The sequence below is a fragment of the Actinia tenebrosa genome, unplaced genomic scaffold, assembly GCF_029948245.1.
Source record: "Actinia tenebrosa isolate PJP-AT-01 unplaced genomic scaffold, QUT_ActTen_1.0 PGA_scaffold13__45_contigs__length_12533684, whole genome shotgun sequence".
NCBI lineage: Eukaryota > Metazoa > Cnidaria > Anthozoa > Actiniaria > Actiniidae > Actinia > Actinia tenebrosa.
Genome location: NW_028292573.1, coordinates 3,982,068 through 4,002,632, shown reverse-complemented (window position 1 = coordinate 4,002,632; position 20,565 = coordinate 3,982,068). Strand labels below are relative to the sequence as shown.

Here is a 20,565-nt window from a genome sequence, read left to right as displayed (position 1 = left end):
TTTTCCGACTGGGGCGAGTGGGATAGAAATCGCAATTTCTCTACTCAAAAAAGAGAAAAAATTGAAAATTGGTTTTGAACATGTTTCTTAGTTAGTTTCTAAAAGAAAAATGCCTGAACTTTGTTAGTTCCATGCTTTTAGTTGCATGCGCAGAAAAATGCGCAGTGCAAAACAAGGGTATTACCTAAGGTGTTCTCTACATGATATTAAAATATTTGCAGGTTCTGCCCTTTTTAAAGCGACAAAATAAAAAGTTTTGCGTTATGCATGTCACACAAATATCCCAATGTTCTCAGTCAGAATCACCAAAATAGTGCAATAGTACCCAGAAGTCTTCACGGCACCACCTATCAGTCCTTTGCGGGCATATGATGATCCAAGTGCAGTAAATGTTCTTGTCAGTAGCTTTTGCCACGAAAGACAGCAGAAAAAAGCTCTACTTTTCGCGGATCGATATTGCTTATATGACTGATAACGTCTGATTGAACTTATACAAGTTATAAGCAACCGAATAGGAATAAATATTTTTTCACTTAAATTAAGTTTGCCTTATTGTTGAAGATTTAAATCTAAAAAATGAATTTTTTTAAAGAAAGAAACATTTTATGTGGATAAGACGGGTTTCGAACCCACCAAAAGAAATTTAAAAAAATGCTATTCCACTGTGCCATACCCAAATCTTATCTGAATATCATGGGATTAAATTCGAACTATACGATAAATGAAAAAATAAAAATAAAAAATCGATTCAAATGTGCCATACCCCCGAGACATCCGCAGAGCTGAGGCGGCGTATGGACTTCGGACCTGACGGCGATTAAATCCTTCTGCCCTTGGGTGTACGAATTACGCAAGAAAATGTTCTAGCCGAAGCATCAGGGGAGAGACCAGCCGGCCCCCAGACCATATCGGCTGATCCCTTGCATCTCTGCCACGCACGGAATCGGTTGAAAAAATACTGTTAAAAAGTCTAGTCTATTCGGTGCATTGTTTTCAAGGCTATTGTTATGCTGATTCACCTGGAACAGTGCTCCAGTGGAAAAAACTTGGGCTTCGATGACACTGAGTCAAGTCCATTTGGGCGAAGTTAGTAACAGGATGGGTGACCTAAACATTATACCTACTCACGCTTTTGCCCCGTTTTTATTTATTTATTTATTTATTTATTCATTTTTTTCATATTTATATTTTTAAAATAATAGTATATAGAACAGTGAAATTTTCTATTTTTGAGCAACCTATTCCTGTGAACCGAAATCCGTCAAATTGAAATCTAGCTAGCAGAGGGAAATCCTTGGGAAAAAAGAAAACAGTAAAAACCTGACAAGTAAAAATGACTTCAAACAAGGTGAAGGCGATCCACCACGGGGAATTGAATTTTAGAAATGACATCGACAGAAGAAGCCGTCCTTCTGAAGCGTATGAAGGAGTGCAGATCAGTCGGAGTTTTACGAAATATCACAACACTCAAAAGGACACCAAAGTAAGTTTATTTTAGAAATCACATGGACATAAGAAGCCGTCCTTCTGAAGCGTGTGAAGGAGTGCGGATCAGCCGGAGTTTTACGAAATATCACAACACTCAAAAGGACACCAAAGTAAGTTTATTTTAGAAATCACATGGACATAAGAAGCCGTCCTTCTGAAGCGTGTGAAGGAGTGCGGATCAGCCGGAGTTTTACGAAATATCACAGCACTCAAAAGGACACCAAAATAAGTTTATTTTAGAAATCACATGGACATAAGAAGCCGTCCTTCTGAAGCGTGTGAAGCGTGTTTCCTTTTGGGCTCCACTAACCCACTCGATTGAAACCAGAAAACTGCCGACTGAGTAGCTGTATTAAAGCTAATAGATATCTGAATTGCAATCCTTCTTTTACTGCTCAATTATATTACTTCTAAAGCCCGGAATTACATTGGCTCAGCTTCTAAGCCAATCTATGAGCCATTAATCCATGAACACGTCAAGAATAGATAACTAGCTAAAAACTAGTGTGAGGTGCGTCGGTGTTTCTAATGTATTATATTGATAATAGGGTAACATTTACATCGTGAAAAGATATGAAAAAACTTACTAACGTTTTGGACGCTAGTCCTTCGTCGGAGTAAAAGAGGAGCACGTCATTCAAATCCATATATGGGTACTCTTGCGCAACGATGCATTTTTCGCGAAATGGAGAAGACCGAAAAAATAATAGTAAGTTGTTTTCGTTAGGTATGAATCCCTAACTAGAATTATTATTTTTTTCGTACGCCAAAACGACAAATAAATATTCAGTGGAAACTAGTTTCGTTATATATACAACCTCTTCAGTCCACTTTATTAAAAAGAAAAAAAGAAAAGAAAATTCTAGTTTAGGGATTTATACCTAACGAAAACAACTTACTATGATTACAAAATCTTTTGAAGTCTCGGCTACAACATTTTCACAAAAAAAAAAAAGAAAAAATATAAAAAGAAAACGAAAAACAAAGGCATTTTACGATTGGGCTGCCACAGCTAAAAAAAAAAAAGAAAGAAAGAAAGAAAACAAAAGGCATTTTACGTCTGGGCTGTCACAGGCAATCCAGTAATAAGTTCGTGGTTTTTTCAATGTCAAGCAGGCATTGATTGATGGGAAGGTGCGAGAGAGTGCCTTGACAATATCACGTACCGTCAAAACATGGCGGAAGTATTTTATTCCACCAAAGCAGCACTTCATATTGGCATTGTTGATATTATTTGTGGATTGATAAGTATAGGAATTGGAGCGTTTAGCACTAGAAATGATGACCATTCCGTCTTTACGGAATTCAAACCCGAGGGGCTTCCAGTCTGGGCGGGAATCCTTGTAAGTATCAGAGATATTTTGTACTTCGTGAGAACCTTCCTTCACTTTAAGCTGGCATACAAAAGATTTTGCTACTATATTCTAACCTCTACTGCTAAAATCAGTAATAACTTTATTCTATCAAGCTGTGTAGCTGATTTGCATGGCTGAGCCGTAGAAAAGCGTTTTTTTATGGCTATTTTCTGACCGTATTAGCTGAAGCTGTGTTTTTAAAAATTGCAGCTGCTTTGAGACACCAAGCGTTCGAAAAGACTGAAGAATGCTTGATTCGTTTAAATTTATCTTACTTTACATAAATTTATTAAGTTTTGTGGCTTCATTGTTGTTTATTGGAGGTGAAAGAGTTTAAATTACATTCGTAGTTCTAAAATGCTGAAACAAAATCTAGTTTTAAGCTCATGTGAGCTAAAATCATTATTACGCCAAGAAGGTAGTTTTTTCATGGGTTGTTTACAAATTTTGCAAACACTTCAGTTTATATGTTAAAAGATTTGCATAGTTGATAGAGAGATTCTGCAGTCAAGGGCAACAAAAACAGTTTTTGAATTCCAGAAATTCTCCAGGGAGCTTAGCTTAAAAGTTATCATCACCTTAACGCTAAAGGTTTCTCTTACTTTAATTTTTTAATATTTAAAAAATCCAGTTGCTGTATTTATAATACATACAAGTTTTTGGGTTCTAATTTTTAAGGTTAACAATTTTTGATAAGTACACCGCGATGTTGGAAGAGCTTGGTTGGCGCAGTCTTAAGCAGCGCAGAGCTGACCAGAGATTAGTTATGCTGTAAAACAGTACTGTATGTTTCCCAATCATGTAGGAACCATTCTAAAGCCGTTTCTACTAAGTGTACCATGTACATACTGTAAGTCATCATATGCTTCCTAATCACACTCCTCTTACAGAAAAGATTCTAGAGTAATCCAACTAGAGTTGGGTTACTATGGATCCATGTGTCCAGCTACCCTGTTCAAACATCTTTCTTGATGTTTTGATAAAAATATTTCTTGAATGAAGTACTAATAGTTGTTTTGTTTTCAAGTTTGTCATAACAGGAGGGCTAGGAGTTCTAAGCTTCAAAAATCCAAGAAAATGCATGGTAAGTGAAAATAAATAATTATGTCACCCAGCAAATAAGGGTAAAATAATAATAATGATAAAAGAGGGATTTTACTAAAAGTAGTTTGACAGAGTGGCTTTTTTCCACTGAACTCCAATTAGAATTTAGAGGAAGGACACTCATCTGGAGAACCTGGTGAAAAACTCTACTCATATGTGTGTCACAGAGTCTATAAGAATTAAGAATAGCCAATGTGCACGAGCATGAATCCCTAGCACAAAGCATGATAGGAAACCGAGTACTTACAGTTTTCAGCTTCTATAAAAATTACTCTGACAATTTTTCCTTTGACATTTCCTATGAAACAGTAAGTATTTCAACAGACGAAAATGAAATAGTATTTTTTTTCTGATTATCTTATTGATTTCTTTGTTCTAATTTGTGTAGTATTCTGTTTCCCATCATGCTTTGTGCTAGAGATTCGTGCTCGTGCACTTTCCTATTAAACCAGTATTCCAATGTCCTGCCAGAACTGGAACATGTCTGGTCAAATCTTGCTGAATGACTGATTGCCCAGGGGGGGGGGGGGGGGACTCCGGGGGAAAAAAGTACCAGGGATGCCCGTCGTATCTCTTAGGGGTGAAAATTCGCGATTTGGTATCTTTTAGGGTGTTAAATGCAAATTTTTGAAAATCAGTATTTTCTGGTATCTCTTAGGGTGTCGGAAAAGGAGAGAAGCGCGCATCAATATGGCTTATCCTAGGTGCTTTTTATATAAAATTTAATATTATTTGTTGTGGTATCTCTTAGGGGTTATAAATCATTCAGCCACACCCTTTTTTAAAGACTTCCCATATCTTTTAGGGGTCTTTTTGAAAATTTCCGACGAGCATCCCCAGTACTTTTTTCCCGGAGTCCTCCCACCGGGACTGATTGACCATCATGTTCTGTTATATGCCTTAAATAACTGCACGCAACACATACTGTGTGCACACTTTCTGTTTCTTTTATCATAGAATAAAATTATAATATCAATATTTATTTTTTCAGATCATATTTTTCATGATGTTTTCTGTGTTCTGTGTTGGTGGATCAGTCATAATCTTCTGGTGTTTGATGCCTCAGATGCAATCTGGCAATGAAACCATCTCATGGACTCTATCTTATGGATCCTTCTTAACCCTAACTGCAATAGCATTTATCGTCAGTATGAAAGCCATATTTATATGTTTTAGATTTACCATTTCACATGGTTGTAACTGTTCTAAAAGGAATCCTCCGAGACAGGTTGGTGTACCTCAATTATGTACCTTTTATGTTCATAATTTAAGTTATATACACTTATTTCAATAAAGTTAGTCACCAAAAAACCTAGAAAGCTGAGATCACTGAGGATCATGGGAATTTTTTAATATTAAACAAGCAAAGCTTATGATACGATTTGCAGCTTGAGGATGCTCAGAAGAGGTGAGACTGTAAATGGTAAAAGATCTAAAATCCCTCAATAGTTATTAAAGCAGTTGAAACATGTAAAATGTATCTACCCATAATCCTTGCAGGTCTCAGCTTTGTAGCTTTTCAGGTGACTAACTTTATTGGAATCAGTGTATACCAAAATCGAATTTTGTGACCAATAATTTGAATAACTAGAGTCTCTCTTACATGTAAAAATGCTTTTCTTTAAATTCCAGGTGAACACGAGGCTAGTCAGTCCAGAGCATATTTCAGAAAATATCCATACCCCACCGACAGAGTAAATTGGGAATTCTGGAGGGGAGGGGGGTCAGAGAAAGAACAAAATTGCAGAGTTTGTATTGAAGAAAATTGGAAGTTCCTGGGGGTAGGGGGTCCTTTGACAAATTCCCTTGATGGAGGGGGTATGGATATTTTCTGGAACTACACAATAGTCATTAAAATTGTTTGCCATATTTCCATTCAAAGTATAGGGTAGTCAATTAATAATACAAGTTATTATCACATTTTTTTGACAGAGACCACCTGCAGTAATAGAACTTGGAACCACGTTAGATTTATCAATTCAGCATGAACCAAGTTCACAGAGAAGAACTAGTCGGCCAATCCCAAGTCATAGGGTTAGTGATCATGTAATCTGTCTGTAGCAATAGCTGGGGTGGGCAGGTGGGGGGATGGATGGATGGATGGATGGATGGGTGGATGGATGGATGGGTGGATGGATGGGTGGATGGGTGGGCGGGTGGGGGGATGGATGGGTGGATGGATGGGTGGGTGGATGGATGGGATGGGTGGATGGATGGGTGGATGGATGGGTGGGTGGGTGGATAAATAAATGAAGCTTGCATTGATTAAACGAACGTTGCAAATTTGAATAATGGGCTCAGATGTTGAGGTAAAGACTGGGGTTGAAATTTACACCGTTTAATAGTTTCATTAATGCAAGTTTCAAGTAGGATGGAAATCAAACTTCAAAGAATAAAATGAATCTTTGAACCGTGATAGGAATGCATGAGCTAGTTTGAATGTAATATTTTTTCCTTGTCCATATTCTAATTCCAATAGGGTGCGTCAGGGTCTTGCAGAAGTCAAAGACAACACAATCCATACAGGCCCTCAGATAGAAGAAGAAGATCAAGAGACAGATATCAAGATAGAGAAAGACCTACACTGCGCATAACTCAAAATGATCAGTCACGAGAGAGACAAAATGTACGGGACGAACAAGCAAGGACACCATTAGTACAAATGCAAAGACCTACGCCTCCCCCTCCACCCCTGCCCCCTGCTTATCAAACAATCAAATTTCCATACTTACCGTCCTATTCAGAGGTGGAAGCACTACCGCCTCCTCCTCCATATACAGAAAAATAGATTTATGACGAATTTTATATACGAAAATATATTTAATTTGAACATGGGTGTGTGTTCGAACCTCTAATTTATCTCAGGAAAGAAGAATTTCTTAATTTATTGGATTGAAAATGATCCGCTTTTATTATAGATGGAATCAATTATTAATCGGTCAAAATGGTGCAGAATGACAGTGAGCCATATTTGTCCCTGATCTGGTGTCTATAAAGATCTAGTTTTATCAGAAGGTTTACTATTGTACTAGTAAGATTGTTTAGGTTCCAGAAAATATTCATACCTTCCCACAGTGCTTGAAATAACGGCCAGACATCTGACAATCTGTCTGCTCAGAATAATAATAATTGTAACCTGTCTGGTCAAATCTTTACGTTACCAGTCATTTTGACCAGTAATGTTAAGCCAGAAACGAGATACAGTATGATTGAGCTAAAACTAATTTAGCTTGTAATCATGACCAGCGACTGATTGGCCATTATTTTAAGCCCTGCCGCACACAGGAAGTCTTTAGGTTACTTTAATTTTTCACGGGAAATTTAGCCTGGGTGGATAGACAAGCAGAGGGTTATGTAGTATCATTCTAAGTGCAGGTCCAAACCATGGTTATCTAATTAATAGATGATTAGCTGTTATTGTCAATAATTGTTAAGTAATTTGAAAATAATTACTGTGTTGACACTCGAACCATGAACACTTCAAGGTTTTTTATCTTTTTAGAATTATATCCAATCAAAAACCACAATTCCAGAGTCTCTTGTCTTTTGTTTTTTTTTGTTTTTGAATTTTCAAATCCCCCACTCCCTGACAACTGATGGAAGTGGTACACGTGTTTATTGTATTTTCAGGTTTTTAAAATGGACTTGTAAATAGTATAAGATTTAATACTGTCTAAAATATAAGTTGTAGTTAATTTAAATTTTAAATGGTAATGGTAAAATGGTAGATATGTTCCTGTAGAATTTTTTTTAAAGGTATTGTTTTTTTTGGTACTAGGAATGGATGATCATATACTGATCATATACAATTATAATTAGTGATTATTGTATATATTATTGTAAATAAGATGATTAACTTACCAGCATGTGTGAGAATAATTGATCTTATTTTACTGAATGCATTCATGCCAGGTATGGCTCACAGGCACGGGTCCAGATTTTTTTTGAGGTGCACCCCTGGGGGGGGGGGGGGGGTACTCCCATATATGGACTATACGGGGATGATCCGCTGAACAGGGTATGGTTTTTCAAGCTTCTTGTCATAAACAGGGTATGCAATTTCACTCAAGTTCCAAATTCTTCCTGAGTTTCCTGTCATATTCAGGGTTTCTACTTTCGTATTGACCGAAACTGGTTATTATGGCCGTAAAAAAACGATATGCGAGATGACATGATAATTGAAACAGGAAGTCAGTGCAATAAATTGTATCTTTTGTCATAAAACAGGGTTCACAAATTTGAGTTTTTTTAATCATAAACGGGGTACCCCTTTCAGAATCCCAGCGGAACACCCCTTCCCGAATTCTGGCGGAGTACCCCCCAGGGGAGCACGGTTTATGATCAGGACCTTCACAAACTTAAACACCAATAATGCGCAACTCATCTATGGGGAGGGGCATGTGCCCTTCCCTATTTCCATCCTTGACTCTGCCCAGATCTATATTCCAGGTTTCTTGCAAACAACGTTTTTTGTTGTGGGGGTAGGGCTGAGGAATTTGCAGTAATCTTTTTTAAAATGGTTGAAGCCCTCTCCCTTTCATGCATAGTAAATTGTGACCCTCCTATAGTCAACAAGCAACTACCTTTCATAATAAGATGGTGTGACTCACCACAATTTACTAATGACCCTCCCATCTGAAGCCCCAGCCCTTACCCCCCCCCCCCCCCCCCCCACCAGTAAAAATGTACCTTACCCTTAATAATTTTCCTTTTCATCAAGCGATGGACAAACGTCATATTTATTCATAAATCTATCTATTGAATGATGAATATATTAGAATGGTCATAAACAGGAACAGTACACTGCGCCGCCATATTGGAGAATCGAAATAGCGAGAAGACCCTGGGGATGAGACTGCCGTCTGGGTTCACATAAAACTATTCTTACCATAACATGTGGCTGATCACTGAAATTTTCGTCGTTCTGTTTAAGATTTTAGGGACGATTTTGGAGAGTATTTTTCGAAAGATTGTTCCTCCTAAAAAGAAGGATATTTCAGGACAAACGGTACTTATTACAGGTGAGAGATAGATTGACTTAGGGACAGACAATCTTAAGGTTACCGTAATCCCTCGTAATTGAGGACGTGTGTCCAAAAATAAGCACTTCAACAACGAAAAAAATATCGCGCAACCTTGCAGTCTCCTTTAAGTAAAGAAATGTCGAGCAAACAGAAAAAAAGTCATTACGTGCAGACCGTGCAGGGGTTGCTACAAAAAAAAAAAAAAAGAAGAATATCGTGCAACATCAATTTCTGTAACCTCCCCCGTCCATATCCCAGTAATACAAGGACCAGTTACCAGTCAAAACAGAGTCTATTCTTGTCCTCTTAAGCTTGTCTCTTCCGTGAGGCTTACTCATTACAGCATTTGTGCTGAGAGCATTTCACAGTCATGAGAATACGGCTCTATAAGTCTCCCCATAGTCCAGAGGCTTTACTAGCACTTACAAGAAGGGGTGGGGTCATGATGAGCCAAGGCTGTGAGGGGGGGGGGGGGGGGTGGGTATATTAATAAATACTCATTGAAGTTTTCAATGTATAGGGGCTGGAGGAGGACTGGGGATTCAACTAGCTATAGCCTTTATTAAACAAGGTGCTGCAAAGCTCATTCTCTGGGATATCAATGAAGGTGAGTAAAAAGTAATAGCTTTGGTAACAGAGAAAATGAACACAGTGAAATCTGACTGCTGGCTGTATTTCTTTTTGGCATTGAATTTGCTTAAATTCAAATGTAATAGGACAAACATGTACAACTGGATTTTTTTTGGGTTGTTTTTGGTCATTATGAAAGAAACCTATGCCCAGATTCAACAGTTTTGCATTTGATCATAAACCAAGTTGTCATCCAAAAATCTGGATGATAAGCTAGTTGGCTATGTAAACAACAAAATGTTCTCTGGCAAAAATGGGAATGAAAAATGGGGCATGCATGCAGCAAATAAAATTATAAATATATCATAAAAGGCTTTTTAAAACTTTATTATTAAATATTATTAGAGGCAAATGAAAGAACAGCATCACAAGTGAGAGCACTCGGGAAGGAAGCTGTCACATATACTTGTGACTGTTGTCAAAGAGAAGAAGTCTATAGGGTGGCAGAGTTAGTGAAGCAAGAGCATGGATTTGTTGACATCCTTGTCAATAATGCAGGAATATTGAGTGGAAAGAGACTTTTGAGCCTGACTGATGAGCAGATTCAAAAGACAATAGAGTTGAATGTCCTTGCAAACTTTTGGGTGAGAAACTTATGTCTGCATTAATTTTTATGATTTTATAAAATTACACTGATACCCTTATGCAGTACTTTATACATCCACGAAAAGCCCACAATCAAAAAATAATAATTTTTGCTTTCACAGGAAGCCCATAAAAAACAAGTTTTGCAAGATACTTGTATCTACATTATATGACTGCATGAGATTTACATAATATTGTACCTCATTACACATACTTCCACAGGGAGCCCATAAAAAACAAGTTTTGCAAGATACTTGCATCTACATTATATGACTGCATGAGATTTACATAATATGGTACCCCCATTACACATACTTCCACAGGAAGCCCATAAAAACAAGTTTTGCAAGATACTTGCATCTACATTATATGACTGCATGAGATTTACATACTATGGTACCCCCATTAAATATACTTCCACAGGGAGCCCATAATCAAAACATTTTAGCTTGTGAGGTATTAAAGAATCCCAGTCAACTACAATGCACTGTGCCCCTATATTATTGTATACATAATTCATCTGCATCCTTTTCTAAGTTCTTCAATGTACTGGTGGAGCAAAATTTCTGCAAATTTGCTATGCCAAGGTCTTCAAATTCCCAAAGTTTCATTTCATTCCACAGCAAGTAGGTTGAATTTTTCAGAGAGATTTTCTTTGAGGCATTATGACTTTTCATTCATCAAATGGTTAGACATCACAACTTTTGATATCTACCTTAGATTCCAAAATTGCCAAAAATTAAAAAATCTAATGGAAAGCATAAAAATGTCTATGTATCATCATTTTATGATTATAACATTATAATGTCTAGCAGGAATGTCAAAAACCGATGGAACTGGATTTTCAAACTTCACCTACAAAACCACCATTTTGCCTGGCAGAGAAATTGTTGTTGATTGTTTTGTTCTAGCACACAATGCATTTTAAGTGACTAAGATTCTTTAAAATATTAAATAATCAAAAATTTTTGATTATCTAGTCCACAGTTTTTAGTATTTGCCTGTATTTTTACTTCAAAAATAATCCTGGAATTCCCCTTCATTATGTTCTTATTATATATTTTTCCTCTCAATTTTATTAAGACGACTCGATCGTTCATTCCTCAAATGATGGAGCGTAACCATGGTAACATTGTTACCATCTCATCATCAGCAGGCAGTTTTCCTTGTGCTTATCTGATAGACTACTGTACTAGTAAGCATGGATCAGTTGGTTTCACTGAAGCTTTACAAAGAGAACTTTATGTTCTGGGCTATGATGGCATCAACACCACTCTTGTACAGCCATTTTTCATTGACACTGGGATCTCTTGGTATCCAAAAGCAAGGTGATTTATTCCTAACTTTTCTTGTTGGATAGTCGAGCAGAAACTCATAAGGGGGTTGAAAATGTGTAACACTATAACCATGCTCCAGAATATCCAGATATGCAAATTAGAAGTTTTGATACCATATTTGGAATTTTATGCTTGATTAAAGATGGCCACTTCTATCATATATCAAACTTGTGGCTGAATTTCCTGACTTTCAGAGGAGATTTACTGAATCTTTCAGTCAAACATTTCGGATATCTTTCTTTAATTAGGTTTTGGAAATTTTTGAAATGAGAGGACGTGATTTGCTGGAAAGAAATTTGTTAAGAAAAAAAATAGACATTACAAAGCAGAGGGGGCTGGGGAGGGAGGGATGGAAGGAACCCCCCTCCCCCAGGGACTTTTGACTTGTAACCAATCTTCCTCGACCAATCTACACAGACAGACAGACAGACGGAGACCAAGGGAAATAAAGGGACTTAGCTCTTAGTCTAAGAGCATTGATAGCACTAAAGAAATGTATGGCTGTTACGTTTCAATTATCCCCCATATATGAGTTTCTGCACTGAGGAAATAGGAAATATGCATACATGCCAGTGTGTAGTGCATGGGTGTAGCAAGGCGGGGCAATGCGTGACACTGCCCCCTCAAAATAATAGTTTTGATAAAATACTGTTAACTTGACTGTAATTTTTCTTTTCTGTTAAACATAAGTTTGATTTCTTATTGATTTGATAGATTTTATTTGAATATGACTATTTTGGTACATCGTATCCATGGCATTCCAGTAGATAACATGGCAAGAAACTCTTTTAAATAAGATGAAACTCTTGTGCCTAGTGCAGCACACAGGATTGTTAGTTTGTATATTTCTAAGAATCTCTGTTCTTTATTTCTGCCCCTGGGAAATAATATAGACGCCTTGCATGTGACGTCAAAGCAGCTGGATCGGATCTGGGGGACAAAACAAAAGAATTTCAATCTCCTGAGAATTGGAGGCTAAATTGTTTTTGTCCCCCAAATTGAGCTGCATACCAAAGTTCTGCAAGGGGTCTATATAAGGCACATTATTTTATTATTTTAAGGCAGATTTTGTTTCTCCTTCAGATTTCCTAAGCTGAATCCAATTCTGAAGCCAGATTATGCAGCAAATAAAATTGTGTCTGCAGTATTACGTGATGAAAAACAGGTTTTTCTGCCTCGTAATTTGGCTATTTCATTGGCCTTAAAAGCGTAAGTTGCTTTTGATTTTATCAATAAATTATTTTTTGAATTATTTTCTTTTTATCTTAAAAAGAAGCTTCCATTTGTATGTCATTCAAGGTGAAGATGTCAGGTCTAGGGCAGCAGTCATAATTTCTTGGGTGGGGTGGGGGCTTTGGGGGTTTAGGAGGTGCACCAGCCATAGCCAAAAGGTCTTAAAGTCACACCAACAAAAAACCTAAGTCTTGAACTAGAATTCTACATTCATTTTATCATTCTTCTCAAATCCAAAGTCATAGGACTGCTTGCTAAGTGCATGTTTTAATGATCTTTCCTGATTAATTTGCAGAATCCTTCCACTTAAAGCTCTATACATTTTGAATGATTTTCTTGGTTTGGGTATTGATGAGCACTATCCACGACCAGATGCTAAGAAGGCAAACTAAACTACAAGAAGATGTTTGCAAACCTGCAGAAGGGGCCGCGGTTGCCAACGGGGTTGCATGGCCATGCATTCATTGGACCATGCAATGAATGTGCAATCTAGATAATACATGTAGGAAGTAAAACTGTTTTTAATCTTATGTGGATGCAATTAACTTTTGTAAAAGAAATCATATACGCTATAAATACAGGCCCACAGCTTGGGGTGTTTTGAGGGTTCAAACGACCCTCCACCTTCGTAGGAGTATGAAATAATGCTTTAGAGCTATTTTAGTTTTTCAAAAAATGGGCGGCAGATTGGTAGAAAAACGAACTTCACCTTTTCAAGGTCCTAGCAACAGGACTGGAATCGAGGCTGTAGCTGTTAGGTAACAAAGTTTTTGTATAAGATTGATTTGTAAAGTTTTCAATCTCTTGGATTTTTTTGTGCTGAAAAACAGCGATCTGGAAAACAAAGTAAAAAATGCTTGTATGAGTCAGACTTGATATGATAAGCATGCATTAATGTAATATTAATGATAATTTATAACTGTCAGTGGTGTTTTTTTTAGAATGAAAATAGGCATCTGGAATAACAAATTGAGGTAGAAATAGTGTCAATATAAATATATTGCTCTTTTACTCCAACGAAGGACTAGCGTCCGAAACGTCAGTAAGTTTTTTCATCTTTTCACAGTGTATAATTTACCTTTTCATCATTACAGTGTCAATATAAGATAGTTTAGGCCAATTTTCTTTTCTACCCTGGAAAAGACTTTAATTTTAAAAAATCTATCAATTTTTAAGCAACTCGGTTTCTAGTACTGTTTAAATGCCTATTTATATGCCTTGGAGCAGGCTAGGTCTAGGTATAGGGGAGGCTTACATTTTTATAACAGTCAACCCCACCTCCCTTTTCTCCATTCCCCCTACCCTGCCCACACAAAAATGTTTCCCAAAAATGTTCCCAGAACAATGCTGTCTCCCATAAACATACCTGCAAAATTCCAGCCAACCCAATAGATATATAAGTATTTGTCTTTCTGTAATAAAGGATTTTTTTTTGCTTCTCAGTCGGCGTGGGCTGTTGAAACCTTCACTAGCCCTAAAAGGCCTGTCGGGTTACATGTAATGGGATTCCTGTGGTTTGTGAGGTCATTCTTTTTGGGTTCCCTGTGTTATGTCCCTCGCTCCAGTTTATTCAGATAATCCAACATGGCGGACCTTCAAGTTAATTTAACTCAATATCGAGCCCAACTAAGCCAGGTAATTCATCCTTAAAACCAAAAAACAATTCCTAATACTTCAATAAAAGTCTTACTCAATTGTTGATGTCGGTTTTGGAAAGCTTCAAAGCTGATTTTAGGCATAAAAATGTACTTTTTGACGGTCTTTCTTATCAAACTACGACGTTTTCTGTTCAACTTAAGTCATAATGCTCTACTGTATTGTAAACTCTCATCTTCTATTCGTCCTCTGACATTATATTATGATTTAAACTTTAAGGTCGAAGCTGCTTTAACCACAGACCCTGAAAACGAAGAACTCCTAAAGCTTAAGAACGATTTGGAGGTTAGTGATGTGAAAGAAACGATGACAGGAAAAAATAAAACAATAAACAACTGAAATCTAATGTCGATACTTAATCATAATTTGCTAATCAATACGTTTATTTTACACAGGAAGTTATCAATTTAACATTAGACCTTCTTAAAGTTAATGAGGTAAGTTTATTAAAATTATTTTTTTAGCTCATTTAAGGCACGTCCATTGACCCAATGGCATTAAAAGACTTGTTTGTTCCATTCCCTAAGTTAGTGTTGATATTCATTATTACAGAAAGGACCACCTAAAGAACTTGCTCCATCAACAACATGGAAAGTTGGTGACAGATGTGAAGCAGTCTGGAGTAAGGATGGAAAGTATGTGATGGTTACACAGACCAACTTCTACTAAGTGGCCTCAGTTTTTTATTCCTCCAAAGTGATAACTTTAAAATACTCCCATTTCAAGTTCGCCTTTGCAAATGAAGCTGGATAAGGCTAAGCCAAAGAGAACTCAAAACTGGAGTAAATAACACTGTCTTTTCAGTGTTTCTAACATATTTCCCCCTTGATTTCTAGTTATTATCCTGCTGTAATCGACCTGATTTCAGATGACTGTACAACATGTACAGTAACTTTTGACTATGGAAACACAGAAATTGTCAAGGTATATACTAATGTTATAGCGTTTTTAGTCAAACATAAAACAAGGAAGCCATATTGATGTACCAAACAAAGCAAACTTTCTGTACAGCTTTTGCATAAAAATTAGAGTTCAATTCCCAAAGAGGATAGAAATGGTTTGGTATGCCATTGTGGTCGCTATGATGTCATGTGAAAACACTCTATACATGCACTCTATGTTGTGGACTGTCACTGTTTCTGATAAAATGAATGTTACTAGTTGCAATTAGTAAATGCCCTCAATGTATAAGAAACTCTACAACATGGCTCCCTTACCAATAGGGCATTTCACGGGTCCTGTTACTCAACCTCAGCCTTGTCAGCGTGTAATTATTCTTTAGAATTTGACTACAGTCCGCAGTAATGAAAGGAATTTACACATCAATGAACAATAATATTGAAACACTTAAAAATTTCACAGGTTGTAGGCAATTTCTAAAGAATATATTACCCGCTGACGAGGCTGAGGTTGAGCCGTGGGATCTGTGAAATGATCTATTAATTTAAGCACATTCACACTTGGTCAAAAGTAGGAGAAGTTATGCCAAATTAGATAAGTCCTTTTTAGCCTTTAGGAAGTCCAAGAGTTTATTTCCACTAAGCTACTCTACTGTATGATTCCAAAAGATAAAGGCTAAAAAGGACTTATCTAATTTGGCATACTTAGTCAATACTTAGTCAATACTTAGTCAAGCCTGGTTTGGCCAAGGGGTTATAGCCAGTTAAATCTGTGTTCTATTAATCTTATTTCAAGCTAAATTCAGTAAGAGCTAATAATACACAAGCTGCTGCTGGTCAAAAGAGATCAAATCCTAACGATGATGATGATGATGATGCATCATCAGGCTCGAATAAAAAGATATCAAGGTATAATAAATTAGAAACTTAATTATTTGTTGGTTTTTTCATAATGCTTGATACAAACTTTTAGTATTCATTCTACATGAAGTGAATAATTATGTTTATCAAATGACCCGTATCTGCCCGTGCGCGTGCTCTTAAAAAAACCTTTGGGAAAATGGCGTGAGCAGGGCTGTACAGCTTTGAGCAAGCAAGGCCGTACAAATCCATACAGCCCTGCTCAAAACCTGTGACTATTGACATAATTTGCAACTTTTGAAATATCTTTTTTATTTATTAGGGTCATATGATAAAATGCTTATTGACCGAGTTAGGTCAGGCAGTATGTGAAAATATTTGGCTCTCAGTCATTTGTACGGACCTTGCTGTGCTCAGTCCGTACAGCATCACTTCAAGCCAAATACATGTATTTTCCCGTACGGCCCTCCCACTCAGTCAATAAGTACATAGAATGGTGAAATATTTATTTATTTGAGTGTTGCATCTTTAAGTGATAATGTTTATACTTCAACTACATTAATTTTATGTTAATGACTTTGACACCATACTCAGTATTTGACTTTGCCTCAACCTTAACCCATCAAGGTCATACAGAAAGTTCTACATGTAAACATGTATTTATTCAAATTAGTATACCTTAGATGAAGTTCTGTGTGAATCAATTCACAGGAAAGAAAAGGACCAACTAAGAGAACAAAAACGAAAAAAGATGGCCAAAAAGCAACAACGATTAAAGGTACCAATGTAGGGCAAACTTTCTGTACATATTAACCTCCATCTTTTCAAAGTGGCAATTAATTCATATCAATGGTAATACCTATTTATTATATAATAATAATAATGATAATAATAACTTTTTTAATGTCTCAAATTCTCCTAGCCGGGTACAAGCGCCCTACTTATTGGGTAGACAAATTGCAGCTTTACAATCATTTAAAGCTGCACATACATCATTGTGCATCGTCGATCAAGTGTTATTAATCTCTCCTTCTGATTAGTTGGGTATGTGTGCTTTGTGAAAGCAAAACGTATGTGCACATGCTCTCTGTTTTGTCATTTATATTCAAAATAACTGATATTTAAGTTGTATTTCGTGAGTATAAAGCACAAGGATTGACGAGCTCTTGAAATTTTTTGAGAAGTATTTCACTACACATTGTTCTTTTCCTAGTTGACACAATCTTTCCTGTTTCCTAATTCCTGTGAGCTTCATAGATATGGCGCGTTTTCGGGTTCAAAATTAGATATGTGTAGCTTGTGCCAATTACTTTTGAATTCATATCTTTTTACCGCTTATTACTTACAAAAACATGTTTGTTTCACTCAAATTACTTTTGAAAACATGTAACCTAGAAGACAAACTGACTTTTGAAACTGTTCTTGTGTAAATTATTTTTGAATTCATATCTTTCAGCACCATGTATTACTTGCAGAAACACGGATTACTTTTGAAACACGTCTTTCGGCATCACTACTTTGAAAACACTGCTCTTTGCAGCATTATTTATCAAAGACCTTCCTTTCACTAAATGACTTTAACAAAACGAATCCGGTTTGTGCCCATTTAATACTATCGAAGCTAACACCTCGCTTAGGTTTAATACGACGATCCTTTTCAATTAATTCTTCACATTCCAACATAGCGACTTCCGCTTTGGCTTTCATTCATTACTTGCGAACAGTGATCGCATTACTTGCAAACACAAATTACTTTTGAAACATTTTTGAGCCAGGCGTTCCTGGTCAACTCTGAGCCTGATCATGTGACAAGAGACTAGGAGGAGCGAACTTACACCTTGTAGTATATTTATTTATGTAGTTCTTTATCAAATTTAATATAAATTTAGTCAACCAGTATTAATATATAATTGCATGTGTTCAAATGTTCCTGAAGAACAGTTGAGGCTTCTGTCATCCCTTCGTCATGTGTTGCTCGATCTCTTTAGAAGGCTTAAATCAAGATTCAATCGAGGAGTTAGTGGACTATGTAGTCTTTCGACTTCAACAAATAACGCAGCACATTCGACGTATTGCCTCGAATACACCAGTGTTTGCAGACGTACAGAGCTCCCTAGCGGTTGTTTCCTCTCTTTTGTCAGAGGCAGAACGATCTCTCAGGGTCGCAGTCACAAATTTATGATTGGTTCGGTTTTAAAGTAAAGTAAAGTACCTATATCTAACGTCGGTAGTTCCTTCAGTTGAAATTCAACTGCTATCAATGGAAGCCGACGATGCGCACTTTACCCCCTCTCTCCATCAGTGTTCTGTTCTAAGTGTATTTAAAGCTGAAGCTACACGGATTAGCTAGAGAGAAGTCGAAACAGACATGGAGATCCTAAAGATCGTACCGTGGACCTCAGCTCCGAAGGTCGCGCACTAACCAACTGAGCTACGCCTGCTCCTAGTTTTCTTATATTTTTTCCCGAACTTTGGTTCGGTTGAAACCGGACCAACCGTACCGGTGGCTACGGCCCTGTCTCTGTCCAAGTGTGTAATTCTGGGCAGGTTGGTCGCACACGATTCGAAATACCGAGGGAACAGTTGCAGTATCTTATAGATTGGGATTTAACTTCAACAGATATTGCTCTCAAAGGATCTACAGAATTGGAAAGTTCGTTTTTGGATTGCTTCTAGAGGATTTGGTGTCTCTGGTACTTCCACCCTGTCTCCCCAAGGCCCCCCAAAACCCACAAGGAACGCCTGGCTACGCAGGCTAGCTCCTCCTAGTCTCTTGTCACATGATCAGGCTCAGAGTTGACCAGGAACGCCTGGCTCAAAAATGTTTCAAAAGTAATTTGTGTTTGCAAGTAATGCGATCACTGTTCGCAAGTAATGAATGAAAGCCAAAGCGGAAGTCGCTATGTTGGAATGTGAAGAATTAATTGAAAAGGATCGTCGTATTCTTGGTTTTCACTCACGTGACTAACTGCTTGACGACGGTTGCTATCCGCCATGTTGGTGTCGCATATATATAAACAAAGCGTATCGAACCACGTCATTTCACGGGTGTATAGCAACTTTTGTCATGGTTCACTGTATTATTGTAGGCTGTTCAAGTAATAGCAGAAAAGATACGGCTATAGGATTCTTCAGGATACCTTCTGTTGTTGATAAACAAGGAGAAGAAGCTGAAGAACTGAGCAGAGAGAGACGAGAAAGATGGATTATGGCGATAAGTCGCGACGACATACAATGGAAGAATGTTCTGAAAAACGAGAGAGTTTGTGGAAGGCATTTCGAGTCAGGAAGGCCGGCAGCAGCGTGGGATAGATTCAACAACGACTGGGTGCCTACCTTGAATCTTGGTAAAACTAAATATCGCCAAGTAAATAATGAAGCCGTGGAAGCGAGAGCTGCCCGATCAAAGGAAAGACGAAAGAGGTCTCTTGAACAGCTCGAGTATGAGGCTGCTGTTAAACGCCAACAATTAGATGCTAGTGGATTGCCCCTCGAAAATATCGACTTTGCAGAGGGTCCATCTACTGAAGAAGCTGTAGAAGAAGAAGGCTAAGCTTTAAATCTGTGTTCGAGCTGTGATCATGATGATTCCATGTCCTGCTCTGTAAGTCAAACCAACTCATGCCGCGTCCATAGCGTCTTCGTCCAGACTGAAAACGAAAACTGCCAGACTACATCTTCTATGTCTCAAACTGAGGAGTTCGAGTATATGTTTTCGGTAAATGGATATCAGCCTCCAACTAAAGATTATTTTAACACAGACGATAAAGTTCGGTTTTATACTGGATTGCCTTCCACTGAAATTCTGTTGACTATCTTTGACCACGTTTCTACAAGCATCACTCGGCGTAGTCAAACTCTTAGCAAATTTCAGGAATTTGTCATGGTTCTGATAAAGCTTAGACTTAATATACCGTTTCAAGAACTGGCATACCGTTTCCAAGTATCTCTACCAACAGTATCCAGGATTTTTTCTTTGTGGTTGATTGTAATGGATTCTCGTTTGTCGCCACTCATTTGCTAGCCAGACAGAAATCAGCTATGGGAAACTATGCCAATGTGTTTCCAGCAAGCGTTTGGCAAAAAAGTGACTGTGGTCATAGACTGCTTTGAAGTTTTTATTGATCGACCAACTAATCTTCTAGCCCGGGCACAAACTTTTTCGTCTTATAAACACCACAACACAATAAAAGTATTGATTGGGATTACCCCACAAGGAACCATTTCCTATATATCACAAGCTTGGGGAGGTAGAACCTCAGACAAATATTTGACTGAAAATTGTGGATTACTGGACAAACTAGTGCCTGGTGACATGATAATGGCAGACAGGGGGTTCACAATAGCAGAAAGTGTTGGCCTCAAGCAAGCAAAGCTGGTTATTCCAGCATTC

At 37.4% G+C, this 20,565-nt stretch overlaps 3 protein-coding genes across 3 annotated transcripts in view; all 3 read left to right on the top strand.

Moving 5' to 3' along the window:
* Positions 1–2,552: 2,552 nt before the first annotated feature.
* Positions 2,553–7,810, top strand: LOC116298161 (uncharacterized). The gene is made up of 5 exons (XM_031706539.2): positions 2,553–2,831; positions 3,871–3,927; positions 4,939–5,175; positions 5,880–5,981; positions 6,427–7,810. Exons 1-5 carry the CDS (start codon positions 2,664–2,666, stop codon positions 6,733–6,735), a joined length of 873 nt encoding a protein of 290 aa, XP_031562399.1. The 5' UTR covers positions 2,553–2,663; the 3' UTR covers positions 6,736–7,810.
* Positions 7,811–8,767: 957 nt separating this feature from the next.
* On the top strand, positions 8,768–13,625 carry LOC116298163 (epidermal retinol dehydrogenase 2). Its single transcript, XM_031706541.2, has 6 exons — positions 8,768–8,968; positions 9,492–9,578; positions 9,947–10,185; positions 11,270–11,514; positions 12,607–12,732; positions 13,052–13,625. Exons 1-6 carry the CDS (start codon positions 8,842–8,844, stop codon positions 13,146–13,148), a joined length of 921 nt encoding a protein of 306 aa, XP_031562401.1. The 5' UTR covers positions 8,768–8,841; the 3' UTR covers positions 13,149–13,625.
* Positions 13,626–14,317: 692 nt separating this feature from the next.
* LOC116298160 (survival of motor neuron-related-splicing factor 30) overlaps positions 14,318–20,565 on the top strand; it is a 13,273-nt gene continuing 7,025 nt past the window's right edge. Inside the window, exons 1-7 of the mRNA XM_031706538.2 lie at positions 14,318–14,391; positions 14,632–14,697; positions 14,808–14,849; positions 14,965–15,047; positions 15,249–15,336; positions 16,108–16,220; positions 16,884–16,950. Coding sequence (XP_031562398.1) covers positions 14,341–14,391; positions 14,632–14,697; positions 14,808–14,849; positions 14,965–15,047; positions 15,249–15,336; positions 16,108–16,220; positions 16,884–16,950 — 510 coding nt within the window. The 5' untranslated portion in view covers positions 14,318–14,340. The remainder of the gene's footprint in view (positions 14,392–14,631; positions 14,698–14,807; positions 14,850–14,964; positions 15,048–15,248; positions 15,337–16,107; positions 16,221–16,883; positions 16,951–20,565) is intronic.

Excerpts from the sequence above, each read along its gene's own strand:
- LOC116298163 (XM_031706541.2), top strand. The coding sequence starts at position 8,842 with ATGTGGCTGATCACTGAAATTTTCGTCGTTCTGTTTAAGATTTTAGGG. Across the intron at positions 9,579-9,946 it reads TCTCTGGGATATCAATGAAG|AGGCAAATGAAAGAACAGCA; the intron begins GTGAGTAAAAAG and ends AAATATTATTAG. Across the intron at positions 10,186-11,269 it reads ATGTCCTTGCAAACTTTTGG|ACGACTCGATCGTTCATTCC; the intron begins GTGAGAAACTTA and ends AATTTTATTAAG.
- LOC116298161 (XM_031706539.2), top strand. The coding sequence starts at position 2,664 with ATGGCGGAAGTATTTTATTCCACCAAAGCAGCACTTCATATTGGCATT. Across the intron at positions 2,832-3,870 it reads CAGTCTGGGCGGGAATCCTT|TTTGTCATAACAGGAGGGCT; the intron begins GTAAGTATCAGA and ends TTTGTTTTCAAG. Across the intron at positions 3,928-4,938 it reads AAAATCCAAGAAAATGCATG|ATCATATTTTTCATGATGTT; the intron begins GTAAGTGAAAAT and ends TTATTTTTTCAG.